This window comes from Strongylocentrotus purpuratus, unplaced genomic scaffold (assembly GCF_000002235.5).
Source record: "Strongylocentrotus purpuratus isolate Spur 01 unplaced genomic scaffold, Spur_5.0 spur5_scaffold_9, whole genome shotgun sequence".
Lineage (NCBI taxonomy): Eukaryota > Metazoa > Echinodermata > Echinoidea > Camarodonta > Strongylocentrotidae > Strongylocentrotus > Strongylocentrotus purpuratus.
The window spans coordinates 18567451-18586185 of record NW_022145615.1 but is presented as its reverse complement, the minus strand read 5'-3'; the positions used below and the strand labels follow the sequence as shown (position 1 = coordinate 18586185).

The 18735-nt window shown below is 37.8% G+C and overlaps 1 protein-coding gene across 2 annotated transcripts; it reads right to left on the bottom strand.

Moving 5' to 3' along the window:
• Positions 1 to 9637: 9637 nt before the first annotated feature.
• On the bottom strand, positions 9638 to 15080 carry LOC100888865 (E3 ubiquitin-protein ligase rnf168). 2 transcript variants are annotated; one of them, XM_030976824.1, is made up of 3 exons: positions 15042 to 15080; positions 11029 to 12293; positions 9638 to 10917 (listed from the first exon to the last, which is right to left on the bottom strand). In XM_030976824.1, exons 2-3 carry the CDS (start codon positions 12268 to 12270, stop codon positions 9943 to 9945), a joined length of 2217 nt encoding a protein of 738 aa, XP_030832684.1. In that variant the 5' UTR covers positions 12271 to 12293; positions 15042 to 15080; the 3' UTR covers positions 9638 to 9942. The 2 variants fall into 2 exon arrangements, with proteins under 2 accessions (XP_030832684.1, XP_030832683.1); XM_030976823.1 differs by having other exon boundaries at positions 9638 to 12293.
• Between the last annotated feature and the right edge of the window lie 3655 nt (positions 15081 to 18735).

Here is an 18735-nt window from a genome sequence, read left to right as displayed (position 1 = left end):
GCTATTTGTGTCGCTATTTTATAAAACAAATAACGCACTTGACCCTGTTGTGCAAAACGTAAATGCAGTAAACGCTCGGTTTCTTCAGATGGTTCGCACTGTCAACTCGCCGCAAGCGGCTCGTTGCACAGAGCGGCACCAATCTAAAGAAACCTCGCGCGTACTGCATTCACCGCTATTGCACTCTGGGACGTGCGTTATTTGTATAATATACAATAATAACAGATCAAAAATAAGTCAGCTTGAACAGGATAACCCACGAAAGCTCGAGAGCTTATTTCCAGTGGGGTCCCTTACAGACATGTATACAATTAATAAATTAAAATAGTAATATTTACAGACAGATAAGAAAATTAAAAGAACTACTTATTAAAGATAATAATAACAACATTAAACTGATGATAGAAATGATATTAAGTACAAGAAGAAAAAGAAGAAGGAGAAGAAGAAAAAGAGGAGAAGGAAGAAGAGGAAAATAATGATGAATTTGTAGAATTTCTATAACGTACGAAAACATAAGTATATACAACATGAAAAAGTATGAACCAACAGAAGAATAACAATTTCAATCATATAACATGTCATTCACTTCTCTTCTCTGACTGTCAAGTATTAGGTATTCCTTTAATTTCCTCTTAAAATGATCATAGTTTCCTATTTCTTTTACACCATTGGGAAGGGAATTCCAATGTTTTATGGCATTGTAATAAAACGAATTTCCAATACTACCTACTCTTTCTGGTAAGTTAAAGTTGAATCGTCTATTTCTTGTATTATAATCATGTACGTCAGTAACAAGATCGAAGTTGGATCGAATATAATGATTCGCCCTAGTATGATATATTTTATGCACGTGATGCAATGCGAGTTGTTTTGATCTTTGGTCGACTTCAAGAAAACCAGCTTTAGAAAGTTCGCTATAGCCAACATGAGTTCTTGGACCAGAACAGTTGATAAATCTCACCATTTTGTTCTGTATAATCTTCAACTTCTTTTGATCTGACTTGTTTATGTTACTGTACCATGCAGGGTTAGCATAGTCAAATAAACATTGAATAAGAGCAAAACAGAGTGTACGTCTTGCTTTTAAATCCATACAACTTTGATATCTGTACAAAAATTTCAGACGAGAATTTGTTTTTTTTACAACTGATTCTACTAAAGATGAAAATGAAATTGCGCTAGCCAACTCAATGCCTAAATACTTCACTGACTCTTTTCTCTTGATTGCTTGATTATTGTGTGTCACTTTGAATTCAAATGACTTTTTAGAACTACTTTTAGAACAAAATAAAATGCTTTCTGTTTTTCCCAAGTGTAAAGAAAGCTTATTATCAGTCATCCAATCGACACACGTAGACAGCTGTTCACTGAGCTTTTCCTCAATATATTTAGGATCAGGATTTGAATAGAGTAGTACGCTGTCATCTGCGTACAATAATAGTTTGAAGTCTTTTATACAAATACACATATCATTTATATAACTTGAAAATAGAATTGGGCCTAAAATACTTCCCTGAGGAACACCGCATGTTATAGGCATTAGTTTGGAACGAATATCATGAATGGCCACTACTTGGTGCCGATTAGATAAGTAGGATCTGAACCAATCTAAACTTGCCTTATCAAAACCCATTAGTTGTAACTTCTTCAATAAGACGCAATGATTAACTGTATCAAAAGCTTTTTGCAGATCAAGGAGCACCATACCAACAAAGCGTCCTTGGGAAGTTTCTCTCCTCAAATAATCAGTCAAATGAATTAGACATGTTTCAGTCGAATAATCATGTCGAAAACCAGATTGAAATTCATAAATTATATCATTTTCTTTGAAGTATCTTTCAATTTGAACACAGACCGATTTTTCTAGAATCTTTGATGCTACGCTTAAAACACTAATAGGTCTATAGTTGCTAACATCAGTTTTATCTTTCTTTTTATAAAGTGGAGTCACTTTTGCTATTTTCATATCTTCTGGAAAAGTACTCGTCAAGATAGATAGGTTCATTAAGTAACTTAGAGGCTTAAATAAAACCTTCGCACCATCTTTTAGAAATTTAGCTGGAATCAAGTCTAACCCAGTACTTTTTGATACATTCAACTTACGTAACTCTTTGAAAACAAATTGTTCACTGATTGGTAATAACTCGAAGCTGTTTTCACGTACACCTTTTCTTTCGTAAAAGTCACGAATACAATCATTGTCTGCGCTGAAAAAGTCTTTGGAAGGGGGGAGTTTGTCTACTAATTTGGCAGCCACATTTGTGAAATGAGAATTGAATTCATCAGCGATGGCCATCTTATCATGACATAATTCCCCATCAATTTTAATGACAGATTCTTGTTCTTTTCGCTTCTTATTTTTCAATCCTAAGCTTTTTAGATTCTGCCAAAGTTTTTTCGAATCTTGTTTATTTTCTTCTATCTTGTTTTGTAAGTAATCGAGTTTAGCCTTTTTCACCTCTCTTTGGACCATATTTCTTAATACTCTGTATCTTTTATAGAGCTTCTCATCTTTTGCTCTTTTCCTCCATTTTTTGTATACTATATTTCTCTCTTGAATTAGGGAAAGAATATCTTTAGTCACCCAAGTTTCTGATCTTTGTTTTATTCTTATCCGTTTCAGTGGCGCTATCATATTCAAATTTGAGATAAAAACATGTTGAAATATTGACCATGCCTCATTTACATCTGTACAGTCAGTTATTCGTGACCAATCAACAACAGATAGTTGAAGATTGAAAGACTCTTCTGTATATTTTTTCATGGATCTGATATCATTAGTCCTGTGATGACCTATAGCCAGTCTAACATTTTTCCGTGTACAGAAAGTAAAATAATGGTCGCTAATACCTAGATCAATGACACCACTTTGACTTATTTTATTTTCTTTGGTACAACCAACATGATCCAATAGAGAAGAACATGTAGGTGTAACGCGTGTTGCCTCTTTAATGAGTTGACTAAACCCATGAAGACTCAACAAGTCAATATATTTTTTAGCCAGTGGCGATTTGCGAAGAAGACAAATATTCATGTCTCCTAAAAGAATTATTTCGTCATCCTTCTTTAATGTATCAAGAATATTGGACAATTTCTCGATAAACAAATTGTTTTTCGGAGGTCGATACAGAACACCAACAACAATTGGTTTTGATCTTGGTATAAGCAAATTTATCCACAGGGATTCCGTATCTCCAGTACTTATAGCATCCATAATATTAAATGCAATATCATTTCTGATATAGAAACATACACCACCTCCAGAGCCAGAGGATCGATCATGGCGTATGATTTTATATCCGTCTATTTCAATTTCTTCATCATTTATGGAATTGTTTAACCATGTTTCAGTGAAAGCAATAATAGACAGCCTTTTTCTTTTAAAAAGAATTCTAAGTTCCGATATCTTGTTTAGAATAGACCTCACATTAAGGTGTAAAAAATGAAGACCTTTAACTTTAAACTTTTCTTCAAATTCTTGATAAAGAGAAGTGTTTTCATCTCTGAGGTTTGGCTGAATTACTCTTGCTATCGCTTGCTTTTCAGGTGTAACGCGCGTTATCTTAAAATAGTTTTCTTTTAGTCTATCCTCGTTTTGGCTTTCTTTCTCTAAACAATCGTCGTTAAATAATGAGTCACAAAAAGATGGCAGACAACATGTTAAACAATTCCACTTCTCATCAGGGCATTCATAATATAACCTGTGGTACTCTGAAAAACTGATAGCTTGACAATTAGTGTGAAACCATTTTTTACAATAAGAACACAGAAGGCCGTGTTGATTACATTTGACTGGCTTATCACAGTTCCCACAAGGGAACTTATATTTTCGACCGTCAACTATAATTTTCGGATCATCACTAGATTTTGTCAAACTTTCACTTAATTCAATACCCTTCTTACAAATTGAAGATATTTCGCCCAGTCTTTCATGTCCACCTTGGATGGTCTGAAGGCTGGTTTCAGTCGTGACCTCTGTTTGACTGCACTGAAATCCAAAGATCTCCCAGAAACAGATTCGGCGTAGGACTTTACGGGGCTGCTTTTCTCCTCATCAGAATGAAGACTCTGGTTTTCTCGGTAGATGGCTTGATGCCGCCTTGCTCCAGGTTCACTGCCTGTAACTTGATCGGACGACCGTTGAGTCCAGCCATGGCCTCGTGTTGTCGGTTGGTCAGCACTGTTGATGAGGCGTTTCAGGTTGCCTGCCAAGATTCGTTGACCGGCTCTGTTGAGGTGAACGCCATCACGCCCGAGATGCTGCTCGCTGATATCATTGTTGATGATGAGGCCCCATCTGTTCTCGCTGGCTGCCAACTCCATCAGATAGTTGATCTCATCAACCCGCTTCTTGTCCGCTTCACTCTCCCCTCTACGATGGATGATCGTAGAGACTGAGACGTTAAACCCCTCGGCAGCAACAGACTTGCCGAGGTCTGTGATTTGGTGGCAAACTTCACCAGCACCCTCAGAGATGTTATTGGTGCCAGCGTGGATGATCAGTTCTCCCCCTGGCTTGAGAAACTCGCAAGGTGAAGAGGTGAATATGTCTCTCACTTTTGCACCGGGAAAAGAGACGCACCTCACATTCTTGCTGCGGGAGAGATGTCTTCCGTCGATGTGTTTTATCATGGAATCACCGACCACAACTACATCTCGTTTGTTGCGGATCACACTATGTCGGTGGCGGTATCCCTCTATCTGCTCATGGTATGGTGGTGAAGTAGAAGTAGTACTAGTAGGTGTTGACAAAGATCGGTCTGAGCTGTCATCAGTTGCGTCGTTGTCAACAGTTGCGTCGCTGTCATCAGTTGCGTCATCAGAGATAACTTCAGAATGGGTGATGTTGGTTTTGGAGAACAACTTCAGGTGCTTGGCCTTGTAGTCACGAAGTTGATCTTCAATTGGCATTGATACACTCTTGGCACTGTTGTCTGATTCCGTGATCTCGGATAGTATTTCAAACCGGTTATGCGTAGCAATTGTCGGGAAATATTTGGTGGTAGGCCTAGATACTTGTTGTTGTGCCCTCAGATTCCCTTGCTCCTTCTCCTTCTCCTTCTCCGTCTCCTTCTCCTTCTCCTTCTCCTTCTCCCTTGCACTACATCCTGACTTATGGATCCTGCTGAGTATCGTCGTAGAAGTAGAAGTAGAAGTATGCTGTTCGAATAGATTGTTGAACTTCTTCTCGATAGTATCTAGCCTACTATTCAAGCCTTTTATTTCACTCAGTACATTATGCAGTAGTTGTCGGCAGTCTGCGTCATCATTGAAGACATCATCTGGCTTTTCATGTTTATCTTCATCTACATCACCAGCGGCATTAGTGTTCCTTATTTCGTCTAGGCCTACTGCATTTTCTAGTCTTTCAAGAAGGATCGCCTTTACTCCGTTTGTATGCATACCTCTTTTCTGTAACTCAGCACGTAGTTGCTTCACGCGGAGTCCACGTAAATTTGTTGGTAAAGTTTCCATGGTTACGTTGCTGCGTTGGTATCTGCTGGTCCTTTGCGTAACTTAACTAGTATGGCGCAATATTTTTGCGCACAATTGTTTTGATGCTACGCAGAGTGTTCAAATTTGAAATATAAATTCGCTAAAAAACTGGATTAAAATTGACGAAAAACGAATATATCTCGGAAAATGTTCACATACCGTCGAAAAGAGTGAAATGTCCACAATCACAGGAAAATTTCCAAGACGTAGATGTATAACAGTCAAAAGAAAGTGCACTATAAACGCACAAAATATGGGAATTTACGGAGCACCACAAACACACGTCTGCCTCTGTCAGAATTTCCTGCTACCGTGTATAGCAGGAAATTAGCAATAAAGAATTTAGAGCAAGATAAAATTGAAATTTGCGAGAACTTCAGTCAAAACAACTTGCTTTATTTCCCCATACAATTGAGGCTTGATTCCATTGGTTTGATATTATATGACCATCTTTATCACCATCTCAAGGGAATCTTCTTTTTTCTGAATTACTGGGAGAAATGTGTCCTGAATACAAATGAACACTAAAACTTGTTTTTCTTTAGAGGAGAAAGGAAAGGACTAAATAATTTCATGCTCAAATTAAATTAACCCGTTCTAGAACTCTATCCATTTGTATTGAATATGTAACTGCGGTTCATTTTCTCTCCTCCTCTGTACCCAATACCTACCCTCCCCTTTTTTTTGTTCTCTCTCTCTCCCCGCCTCCCTCCCTCCCAATTCCCCCTCTCTCTCTCTCCCTCCCCTCTCTCTCTCTTCCTCGCTCCCCCTTCCCCTCTCTCTACTGTTCAATTCCCTGTCTCATTTACTCTTTCCCCAAGACACAAGACCGACATTTGATAACCATGGCACTACATGTATTGCCTCGTAACTGAATCGAGGGGGCATATATTGTCTTGTTGTTGTGTGGTTGGCCTTTGATATAAAACAAAACAAAATGTCCCCTCTCTGCCCCCTCCCCCTCTGCAGCAATATCACCACAAAGGTACCCTTTCTGCCCCCTCTCTCTCTCTTTTTCCCTCCCTCGATCCCCCCCCCCCCTCTCTCTCTCTCTCTCTCTTCCTCACTCCCCCTTCCCCTCACTCCACTGTGCAATTCCCTGTCTCATTTGCTCTTTCCCCAAGACACAAGACTAACAATTGATAACCATGTATTGCCTCGTAATTGGATCAAGGGGGGGGGGGGGGTGGGGGAGGGGGTAGGAGGCATATAGTCTGAGCAAACCCAAGTTCGGTTAGCCTTTGATATAAAACAAAAAACAAAAAACAAAATGTCCCCTCTCTGCCTCCTCCCCCGGGCCCTCCGCAGCAATATCACCCCAAAGGTACCTTTTCTGCCTCAGAATCAGGCAACTCAAAAGTCTGATTGAAATGTGAATATGTGATCATACCCCAATTTAAAGAAAGGTATCAGAATTCATTTATAGATGATACCATAGTGGGGCTTCTTATGATTCTAAATGACTGCATTTAAAAAATAAAAAAAAAATTATTCAAGTAAATACACTCTTGCAAATTTGCTTCCGCTTCTGTAATTCATGTCAATGTAATTTACTTTCAGCTAAACAATAAGCAGGCTATCAAATATGCTATTCCTGTCATTACTTACTCTAATTATCAGCCTCTAATCACTTTTTTGTTAATCAACATCATTACAAAAAATATCACAGAATAATATTCACAACTATGTACATTATATGAATTTTATCAACATGTTTTATTATATGTTTAACAGTAACAGCATTTGGCAATAGTGTTCCAGTATTTAATGTACTGCTTCAATGGCAGATCCCAACATTGAATGGAATTTTAAGGATCATCCTTAAAACACGTATCAAAATGATTAGACACAGGTAACAAAGAAGAAACATTGTCATAGTGCTATACCACCTCAACTATAAACTATAACCATGATCAAACTGTAGGGCTGACATCCTATTTATTACAAAAGATCATAATATAGAGATGATAGTTGATTTGATAGAATGTTACTATCTACTAGTACTAGGTAGGTAAACAGAATTGTTTCAATTAAATACTTTGTCCTGTAAAATATAACACCAAATCTATCAGAGAAGCTCGTGTAAAAAGTTATATGTTTAAAAATGAAAAATAAAAGGTGCGTTACAATAAAACATACATTATACATTTATAAAAAAGGAAAACAATGTAAACAATTTCATTCCATTTAGAGCACACATTAATATTGTTATTGTATTGCATTAACTAGGCTTATTGACTAGACATAGATTACTTAACTTGGATTTGGCACTTAAATCATAAGACATATATGACATGATCATGAAAATTCATAAAAAAACATGTATAAAATATAAAAAGGTAGTGAACTCCTTAAATCCATTCTTCAGTTTCTAAACACACAAACAAGAACTTGGAATCACGGGATACAATTATCAATTTTGCTTGTGACTCAACTTCTCTCTGAAGAATAATTACTGGTTTCCATAAGACAAGACAAGACATGATAGCATAATACTGCCTAATGAACTCCTATTAACAAACCTTTGGCATTATGTATTTATGAACTGTAACATGTTTAAGAAAAACCTGACATATTGAAAAATTAACTACCATATTCTTAAGCATCTTGGTAAAAAGGCTGAATCAATTTACAAAATAGCTTCAACATAATTATTTTTCTAAAAAAGAATGATCACTTTGATTTATTACACATATACCTATGTATATTCTTTTAAAAGCTGTATTTTTTGTTTTAAAAAAAAACACTGTGGAAGACAACAAATTAAATGAGCTGCTTATAATTTGTTAAGCAATTGCTACTTCTACATTCTACAATGACAAACCCCGTAAATCTCCATGTATAAGACTTTTTTTCCCTCCGAAAAAAAAGTTGAAAGTTGGGAGGGGGCGTCTCATACTCAGGTACAGCAACAACAACAACACAACAAAATTAAGTGTCGATTTATGCCCCCTCCACCTGCACTGTGCATGGCAATGTCTCCCAGCTCAGTCATACAAGATGTGTTGACTCACCACTCGCACCAATACAGTCAAGTAAGATACTGTATGAAGTTATTTGAAGTGGCACAGTAAAACTTACTAGATTATATAATCTGTAATCCAGGTAACAAAGTTGCAACAGTAATTTACTCTCACTATATGTCACCTGGGTTATAGTGATGGCACAGCATCGAACTGTAGGATCAACTACAACAACACTACCTGTATGGCCAGATTTCTAATTAGACTTAGAGGAAAATTAATTTGTCTGTCATCTTTAGTTTTAAAAATGACATAGTTACTATTATTTGTGACAAGTCCTCAAGAAAAAAATCGGCGCCTTCGACTGCACCTCGCAGTAAAAAAAAAAGGGTCCTTCCCCACGTGCGTTTTTGAACACAGATCTGTCTTGCTGCCTGCAGTGTCGAAAAAAAAAAAAAATTCTTTTTCATTTTTTATTTTTTGCTCCCCAAAATAGTGGTGCGTCTTATAAACCGGTGCGTCTTATACACAGAGATTTACAGTAATGTATAATTCAATAATCACTATTTAAAGACACTTCCTATTTGGCAGGGGGAAAAGTTGATCACGATATAAGACAGCATTTGCTTCTGCCTATACATGTATGTACACTGTATATTCAAAACAAAAAAATTAATTCTATACTACGTACAATTTTCAATATCGATATTCCCAACAATGATTAGCCTTATGAACCCTCTAAAAAAACTGCTCACTGTGGTGATGCATACTAGTTGATTTGTTTACGTCAAAGGTTTTTTTTTAAAGGTAAAGACCAGTATTGGAAATGCCCCAATTTCAAAAAATGAAATGGAAGTTCTCATTACCAATCGTGTGAAAGAATATGTTTCGACTAATACATGATGATAAAAAATTTGCCGGGAAACCGCCTACTAATTCATATATTTGGTAAATTTGTTTCTCTCATGGTCTGTGAGAGATATAGGGTAGTCCCATATACATCTTTCTGTGTATAGTGCTTGTAACTTTACGAAGAATGGGCCAAATTTCTTATCATTTTGATGATTCCAGAACCTTGCAGATGCTAGATGCTAGATGATCAACCTTTTCTGATCGATTCCACAACGTTTCTTTCACAATGCAATCGTATGACCATAACTGGTCTTTACCTTTAAACTATTATTTACTTGTATGCAAGTAAATACTCATAATGATAACTGTTCTAACAAGCTCATCAAATGATCAAAGAACTTGGTTGATAGCCTTCTAAGAGTGTATCAAGGAAAATACTTTTGATGTGAGTTGAATGTACATACATGTTGATTAAACCTGACTGCCAAATACCACTGACTTTCCCCACTCTCACTGCTGTGTAAGCATGAAATCACAATAGAAGAGATGAAATTGCAATAATTTGAAAGAGTAAGAACTACACATAACTGTAGGTAAACAAAAAGGATGGTGGTAATACGAATAAGAGCTACAGACCAAGTTCTATGAAATACAGATGCTTGCCGGTAGAAAAGGCAATCATGCTAGGAGAGAGACTAACCATATAACACAAACAAGAAACAAAGCTATGTGGGAGTCTGAGTTGTTTGAACATCACCTCCTTGGTGAGTGTCACTCCTTGGAGAGTATATCTGGTCAATCTCAGCACATCACTCCTATCCTTTATCCTAGCTACTAACACTCTGTCTCGACTATCTACTGCAGCATACAGGTATTCTATCAACATGTTGTTGGATTTGATAGAGCTACCCATATGCCCTTCTCTATCATACACAGTAACTGACCTAAGCGTATGTATCGCCTTGCTTTTAACAATACCGCAGATGATAATAACACCCGTCTTGGTTACACAGATCTGTTTAGACTGGACTTTGCCAGTTGGGATGATGGTCTGTGGGTTAGGGTTGCTACCACTGAAGATGTAGATCTCTGGATTGCCGTTGACAGCATAGATATTATCATGTTGGTCACTACATAACTTAAAATGGTAGCGGTAGCCAAAGCCTTGGTTGTACTGATATTGAATACCTTGTATACCTTGTGCATCGTAGATACTGCAAATCCCATCAGAATCTGATACTGCTGATCTACCATGAGTAAGGCATGCAATGTCATATACTACCCCTCCATCCAGATGTGATGCACTCTCACCTGACAAAGAGGAACACTCAGCACCATTTTGACCATACCCTATCACCACAGAATCCTGAGATATGGCTGCCATCCCAAATATACCAGGCAATTCAGCTTCCTTCACAATAGTAAGTGAATTAGTCTTAACCATTGCTGGAATAGCTCCTACATTACCACTAGTACTTGGTTGCATCTCATCAGTGTTCATATTCACCCGAGCAGTCGTCATCACATGTTGACTGTTACTTGTTGATGCCTTTCCTCTCTGACCGTTGTGACCTAGGGTATGCACAGCCACAGGAGCAGTTGTCTTCGCTTGTTGACTGCTACTTGTTGATGCCTTTCCTCCCTGACCGTTGTGACCTAGGGTATGCACAGCCACAGGAGCAGTTGTCTTCGCTTGTTGACTGCTTTTTGTTGCCTTTGCTTGTTGACTGTTACTTGTTGTTGCCTTCGCTTGTTGACTGCTACTAGTTGTTGCCTTTGCCTGTTGACTGCTACTTGTTGTTGCCTTCGCTTGTTGACTGCTACTAGTTGTTGCCTTTGCCTGTTGACTGCTACTTGTTGTTGCCTTCGCTTGTTGATTGTTACTTGTTGTTGCCTTCGCTTGTTGACTGCTACTAGTTGTTGCCTTTGCTTGTTGATCGTTACTTGTTGTTGCCTTCGCTTGTTGACTGTTACTTGTTGTTGCCTTCGCTTGTTGACTATTACTTGTTGGTGCCTTTGCTTGTTGACTGTTACTTGTTGTTGCATTTCCTCCAGGCTCAATGTGACCTACATCGAGAAGTTTCCTTTTGGCGCAATGAAACTTGGAGTTCTTTGCTGCTTGTAATACCTGTGCCATTGACTGCTCATCATTGGGTTTGTTGACTTTCTTCAGTGAGTTTTCAAGAGAAATGCAATGCAAATGATCTTCTATCAGAACATGATCTTGTAAATGCTCTGATTCGTTGGATTCTAATATTGCGACTGAGATGCTTATGTTATCCGTCAACTCAATATGCTGAGCAATACAGTAATTCAATTGCTTGTCAGAGCCGCTTTGAATACTGTGAACCTTTTCTATTAGTTTCCTCTCATTTTCTTGGAGAGTTGTAACTTTTTTAGCATAAGCATCCCTAATTTCCTTCTCCATTTTACTAAGGTGGCAACAAATCTCTTTCCTTTGTTGTTCTGCATCTTTTAAAATCTTTTCAATTTGGCTTTTCCTTGCCTTACCATCCTGAATGAGAGCCATTTTCTTCTTTCTTAACCCCTCTTTCAAGTCCGTTTTCCTGATGATCCTGTGCCCTTGATGGTTTTTGATGAAGCAAGTAATGCAAATGAAATTCTCACAAACTTCACAAAATATGTTCCTGTATTCAGCCTTGTGTAGTGGACACAGATTTTGTGACGTCTGTTCATCGATGTGGAGTTCATCCTGAAGCCCCTTCAGTGAAAAGTTTGGCGATAGTCCGGCAACCCTGTTTTCCTCTAGCTTTGTGCGTTTTCTGCACACAGGGCACTCCATGTGATCAACGCCATTCCGTAGCTCATCGTAACCCTCCAGACAGACCTTACAGAACGTATGTCCACATAGCAGCAGGGTGGGGTTCTTGAAGGTATCAAGACAAAGAGGGCAGGCCAGCCCTTGGGGGTGCTGTAGGCCTCTTTTGTCAGCCATTGATCGTCTCACACAGGAAAATTCTAAATTTGGAGGAAAACAAACGTGTAAAAGAAATTTATTAAAATAGTAGATTGACCATAATAACCATGCAGATTCACAGAAAACAATACATACAGTATATGCGAGGCATTTTGAAGATAAAATTCTCAGTCAAATCATATTTTGGAGGTAAAAACAGAAACATTGATATTTTTTACATGCAATGTATGATATGAAATGCTGCTTTTAGAAAGCAATTATCAAACTTCAATTATCCATGCATCGTACTAAGGCTGCGACGAGTAGTCGAATACTCGAGTTACTTGAGGACTCGGCCGCCATTTTTTTTTTTTTTGCCAGCGCCTGGCACTGTCCAGACCGACGCTCACCCGTGCCCAGGAGGCAGCGCCGGAATGGTATCGCTGGTAAAAATGTTTCTCAGTTTAATCACTGTCAACTCACCACTCAGAAACTGGGACCAAATGTCCGGATTTCTGTTTGGACTCGGAGGAAAATGGATTATTCTGTCATCTTTAGTCTATAAAACAGCATTGTTTACTGTTATTATTATTATTATTAGATCGGCGCCTTCAACTGCAACTCAAAGTAATATCGCTTGAGTTTTCGGCGATGGACTTGGAATACTTCTCCCGTAGTATGGTGGTGGCAAAAAAACATGGTGTTCGATTATTCGAGTATTCGCCTGTAAGCCTGGGAGTGTATTCAAGTACCTCATTATACGTTTATGCACAGCCTTACATCGTACATCAGATTTTTTTTTTTTTTTGCAGATTGCATTGAAGCTGAATGTAATCTATGTTGTATTTTATTCTACATGTAGTACAAGGTTATTCAATCACTTAACTTCATTCATAGTCATAGTAGAAACGTCATAATCCACTGGTTTGTAAAGGTGCTGTTGTCAAATGGTATTCAAACACTCAATTGAAGATGTGTAGCTCATCAGTTCAAGCCCTAGCACAGCACTATATTGTCTTTAGAAATACATTAAACAACATGTTCCACTCTCTACCAGGAAAGAATTCCTTGAATGCTGAGAGTAACAAAAACAGGAACCTGTAGGATACTTTACAGGACAGAATGGACATTTTGCCATTGAAAATGGCAGACGCACACACAAAATATTAATTTAAAAAAAAAAAAAAAAAAAAAAAAAATAATAATAATAAATCGTTTTTTTATTTTTATTTTTTATTTTTTGATAATCGTATTTTATTAAGGAAAATCGTACTGTCGTATTTGCTTCTAAAAATCGTACTAAATACGACTAAATCGTACTGGTTGGCAGGTCCCCTAATGCAGTCTGACTGCATTAGGGGAACACAAAAGTGGTCTTTGTAGGCAGGTGACCTTTACATATGTACACTTACAATATACTTTAACACATGTTTGAAGTCAAAACATCATGTCAAAGGGAACCAACAAAATGTGGTCTCTTCAGACAGGTAGTCTTTCTATATTAAAAGCAGAGATATATTGCAGGCAAGCCAGGTGCGGATCCAGGGGGGGGGCTGAGAGGGCCTAAACATGGTTTATTTCTCATTCTATACCGGTGATTGACAAATGTTGCTGAAATGACATAATTTTCCCAGATTTTTCCTAAATGTTTAGTCAATTGTACTTTTTTATCGTATGTTGGAAAATGGCAAATTCATAAAGAAAGAATAGTGACCTGCCTTGGTCACAAAATAATAAGGTGTCAAAATATGCTCATCTGACGCAATAAATGCCTAAAACCCCTGAGCTCCTAGGGGCTCTGCCCCCTGGACCCCACACCAATTAGTGTTTTGCCAGTGTCACAAGGTACCGTTATCAAAATATGCTCATCTGATCGTAATTAAATGCCTCCAACCCCATGACTTCCGGTGACTCTGACCTCTGAAGGCAGACCCCTTGATGCTAATCTGACAGTTATTTAATGCTTAAAACCCCTGCGCTTCTGGGGTCCCTCTCCACCCCTGGACCTCACGCCAATCAGTGTCCTACCAGTGTCACAAATAAGGTATCAAAATATGTTCATCTGACCCTAATTAAATGCCTAAAACCCCTGAGCTTCTGAGGCCCTGGCCCCCTCAACCCCACCAGGGGCCCTATGGCGGGCCCCTGGATGCTCATCTGACCCCTGAGCCTCCCCCAAGCCAATTCGTGACTTGCCAGTGTCACTGTATGGTATTAAAATATGCTCATCTGACAGTAACAACCCCCGAGTCTCTGGGGGCTCCGCCCCCTGGACCCCACACCAATTTGTTTCCTGCCAGTGTCACAAATAAGGAATCAAAGTATGCTCATCTGACCGTAATTAAAGCCCAAAACCCCTGAGCTTCCAGGAGCTCCGCCCCTGGACGTCACACCAATTTGTGTCCTGCCAGTGTCACAAATAGGTATCAAAATATGCTCATCTGAATGTAATTTATTGCCATCGGCACGCCTCGGGGCAATAGCACAATTCTAACCTTCCCTTGAGCGTATAAAAACAACTATTTCTCTCAAAGCAGTCATTAATACTATACTAAACAACAAGCACACATGCATTCATCGTCCCTGCCTTGGTCTGCCCGTACCACGAGGTGTACACCTCTGCTATTCCCGCGAGCATGTGTAGAGTCTAGTTAGTAGAATATACTTTCATACTAAAATATATAGATCGAGATCTAACTAACTTCTTAGTTCATCCTACAGAGAATAAGATATTAGATTCAACTCTATGCTGTAACACTAACTTTTTACTTACATAAAGGGTAAAAAGTTCGCATTTATTGCAGATTTACCGTCACTGAGCACTGTAGACGGGTCAATTACTAAATTTATGCTCCGGTCTTTTGACCGGGATAAAAGTCATATAAAAATGTTCGTGGTATTCATATCTATCAGACAACAGATGATGGTCCCGGTCAATAGGGGATGGGTACCTAAAAAAGGCCCATATATCCGATATGTGCATGTGTATGGAATAATTATTTCTTAAAGACAGACCGGTATCTTTATTGATGATATGCGACTTATCCCCTTTTGACCGGGATAAAAGTCATATCAAAATGTTTGTTGTATTCATATCTATCAGACAACAGAAGATGTTCCTGGTCAATAGGGGATGGGTACCTAAAAAAAGGCCCCGTTATCCCATATATGCATGCGTATGGAATAATTATATTTTAAAGAGAGACATGTATTTTTTTTGCTAAGATATGTGACTTATCCCCTTTTGACCGGGATAAAACTCATATAAAAATGTATGTTGTATTCATATCTATCAGACAACAGATGATGGTCCCGGTCAATAGGGGTTGGGTACCTAAAACAAGCTTATATCAGATATGTTTATGTGTATTGAATTGAGATATTTTGAATATCCGAAAATCCGAATATCAAACTGGCTTTATATTCGCATTTTGAATATCGAATATCGAATATCGAATATCTTTCTAACTTCACTCCGGTGTGTTGGGTACCTAAAACAGGCTAATATCAGATATGTTTATGTGCATTGAATTGTGTTATTTTGAATATCCGAAAATCCGAATATCAAACTGGCTTTATATTCGCACTTTGAATATCGAATATCGAATATCGAATATCTTTCTAACTTCACGCCGTTGTCAAAAGGGGATAATTCACAAATCTTATCAATAAAGATACCGGTCTGTCTTTAAAATATAATTATTCCATACACATTCACATATCGGATATGTGGGCCTTTTTTAGGTACCCATCCCCTATTGACCGGGACCATCATCTGTTGTCTGATAGATATGAAAACAAGAAACATTTTGATATGACTTTTATCCCGGTCAAAAGGGGATAAGTCACATATCTTAGCAAAAAAAAATACATGTCTCTCTTTCAAATATAATTATTCCATACGCATGCATATATGGGATAACGGGGCCTTTTTTTAGGTACCCATCCCCTATTGACCAGGAACATCTTCTGTTGTCTGATAGATATGAATACAACAAACATTTTGATATGACTTTTATCCCGGTCAAAAGGGGATAAGTCACATATCATCAATAAAGATACCGGTCTGTTTTTAAGAAATAATTATTCCATACACATGCACATATCGGATGAATGGGCCTTTTTTAGATACCCATCCCCTATTGACCGGGACCATCATTTGTTGTCTGATAGATACGAATAAAACATACATTTTTATATGACTTTTATCCCGGTCAAAAGGGGATAAGTCACATATCATCAATAAAGATACCGGTCTGTCTTTAAGAAATAATTATTCCATACACATGCACATATCGGATATATGGGCATTTTTTTTAGGTACCCATCCCCTATTGACCAGGACCATCATCTGTTGTCTGATAGATATGAATACAACAATCATTTTGATATGACTTTTATCCCGGTCAAAAGGGGATAAGTCACATATCTTAGCAAAAAAAATACATGTCTCTCTTTCAAATATAATTATTCCATACGCATGCATATATGGGATAACGGGGCCTTTTTTTAGGTACCCATCCCCTATTGACCATGAACATCTTCTGTTGTCTGATAGATATGAATACAACAAACATTTTGATATGACATTTATCCTGGTCAAAAGGGGATAAGTCACATATCATCAATAAAGATACCGGTCTGTCTTTCAGAAATAATTATTCCATACACATGCACATATCGGATAAATGGGCCTTTTTTAGGTACCCAGCCCCTATTGACCGGGACCATCATCTGTTGTCTGATAGATATGAATACAACGAACATTTTTATATGACTTTTATCCCGGTCAAAAGGGGATAAGTCACAAATCTTATCAATAAAGATACCGGTCTGTCTTTAAAATATAATTATTCCATACACATTCACATATCGGATATGTGGGCCTTTTTTAGGTACCCATCCCCCATTGACCGGGACCATCATCTGTTGTCTGATAGATATGAAAACAAGAAACATATTTATATGACTTTTATCCCGGTCAAAAGGGGATAAGTCACATATCTTAGCATCAAAAATACATGTCTCTCTTTAAGAAATAATTATTCCATACACATGCATATATCGGATAACGGGGCCTTTTTTTAGGTACCCATCCCCTATTGACCAGGACCATCATCTGTTGTCTGATAGATATGAATACAACAAACATTTTGATATGACTTTTATCCCGGTCAAAAGGGGATAAGTCACATCTTATCAAAAAAGATACATGTCTCTCTTTAAAATATAATTATTCCATACACATGCATATATCGGATAGCGGGGACATTTTGTAGGTACCCATCCCCTATTGACCGGGACCATCATCTGTTGTCTGATAAAAATGAAAACAACAAACATTTTGATATGACTTTTATCCCGGTCAAAAGGGGATAAGTCACATATCATCAATAAAGATACCGGTCTGTTTTTAAGAAATAATTATTCCATACACATGCACATATCGGATGAATGGGCCTTTTTTAGATACCCATCCCCTATTGACCGGGACCATCATTTGTTGTCTGATAGATACGAATAAAACATACATTTTTATATGACTTTTATCCCGGTCAAAAGGGGATAAGTCACATATCATCAATAAAGATACCGGTCTGTCTTTAAGAAATAATTATTCCATACACATGCACATATCGGATATATGGGCATTTTTTTTAGGTACCCATCCCCTATTGACCAGGACCATCATCTGTTGTCTGATAGATATGAATACAACAATCATTTTGATATGACTTTTATCCCGGTCAAAAGGGGATAAGTCACATATCTTAGCAAAAAAAATACATGTCTCTCTTTCAAATATAATTATTCCATACGCATGCATATATGGGATAACGGGGCCTTTTTTTAGGTACCCATCCCCTATTGACCATGAACATCTTCTGTTGTCTGATAGATATGAATACAACAAACATTTTGATATGACATTTATCCTGGTCAAAAGGGGATAAGTCACATATCATCAATAAAGATACCGGTCTGTCTTTCAGAAATAATTATTCCATACACATGCACATATCGGATAAATGGGCCTTTTTTAGGTACCCAGCCCCTATTGACCGGGACCATCATCTGTTGTCTGATAGATATGAATACAACGAACATTTTTATATGACTTTTATCCCGGTCAAAAGGGGATAAGTCACAAATCTTATCAATAAAGATACCGGTCTGTCTTTAAAATATAATTATTCCATACACATTCACATATCGGATATGTGGGCCTTTTTTAGGTACCCATCCCCCATTGACCGGGACCATCATCTGTTGTCTGATAGATATGAAAACAAGAAACATATTTATATGACTTTTATCCCGGTCAAAAGGGGATAAGTCACATATCTTAGCATCAAAAATACATGTCTCTCTTTAAGAAATAATTATTCCATACACATGCATATATCGGATAACGGGGCCTTTTTTTAGGTACCCATCCCCTATTGACCAGGACCATCATCTGTTGTCTGATAGATATGAATACAACAAACATTTTGATATGAC

What these genes read in the sequence shown, in the direction of transcription:
- LOC100888865 (XM_030976823.1), bottom strand. Translation starts at nt 12,270, where the DNA reads ATGGCTGACAAAAGAGGCCTACAGCACCCCCAAGGGCTGGCCTGCCCT.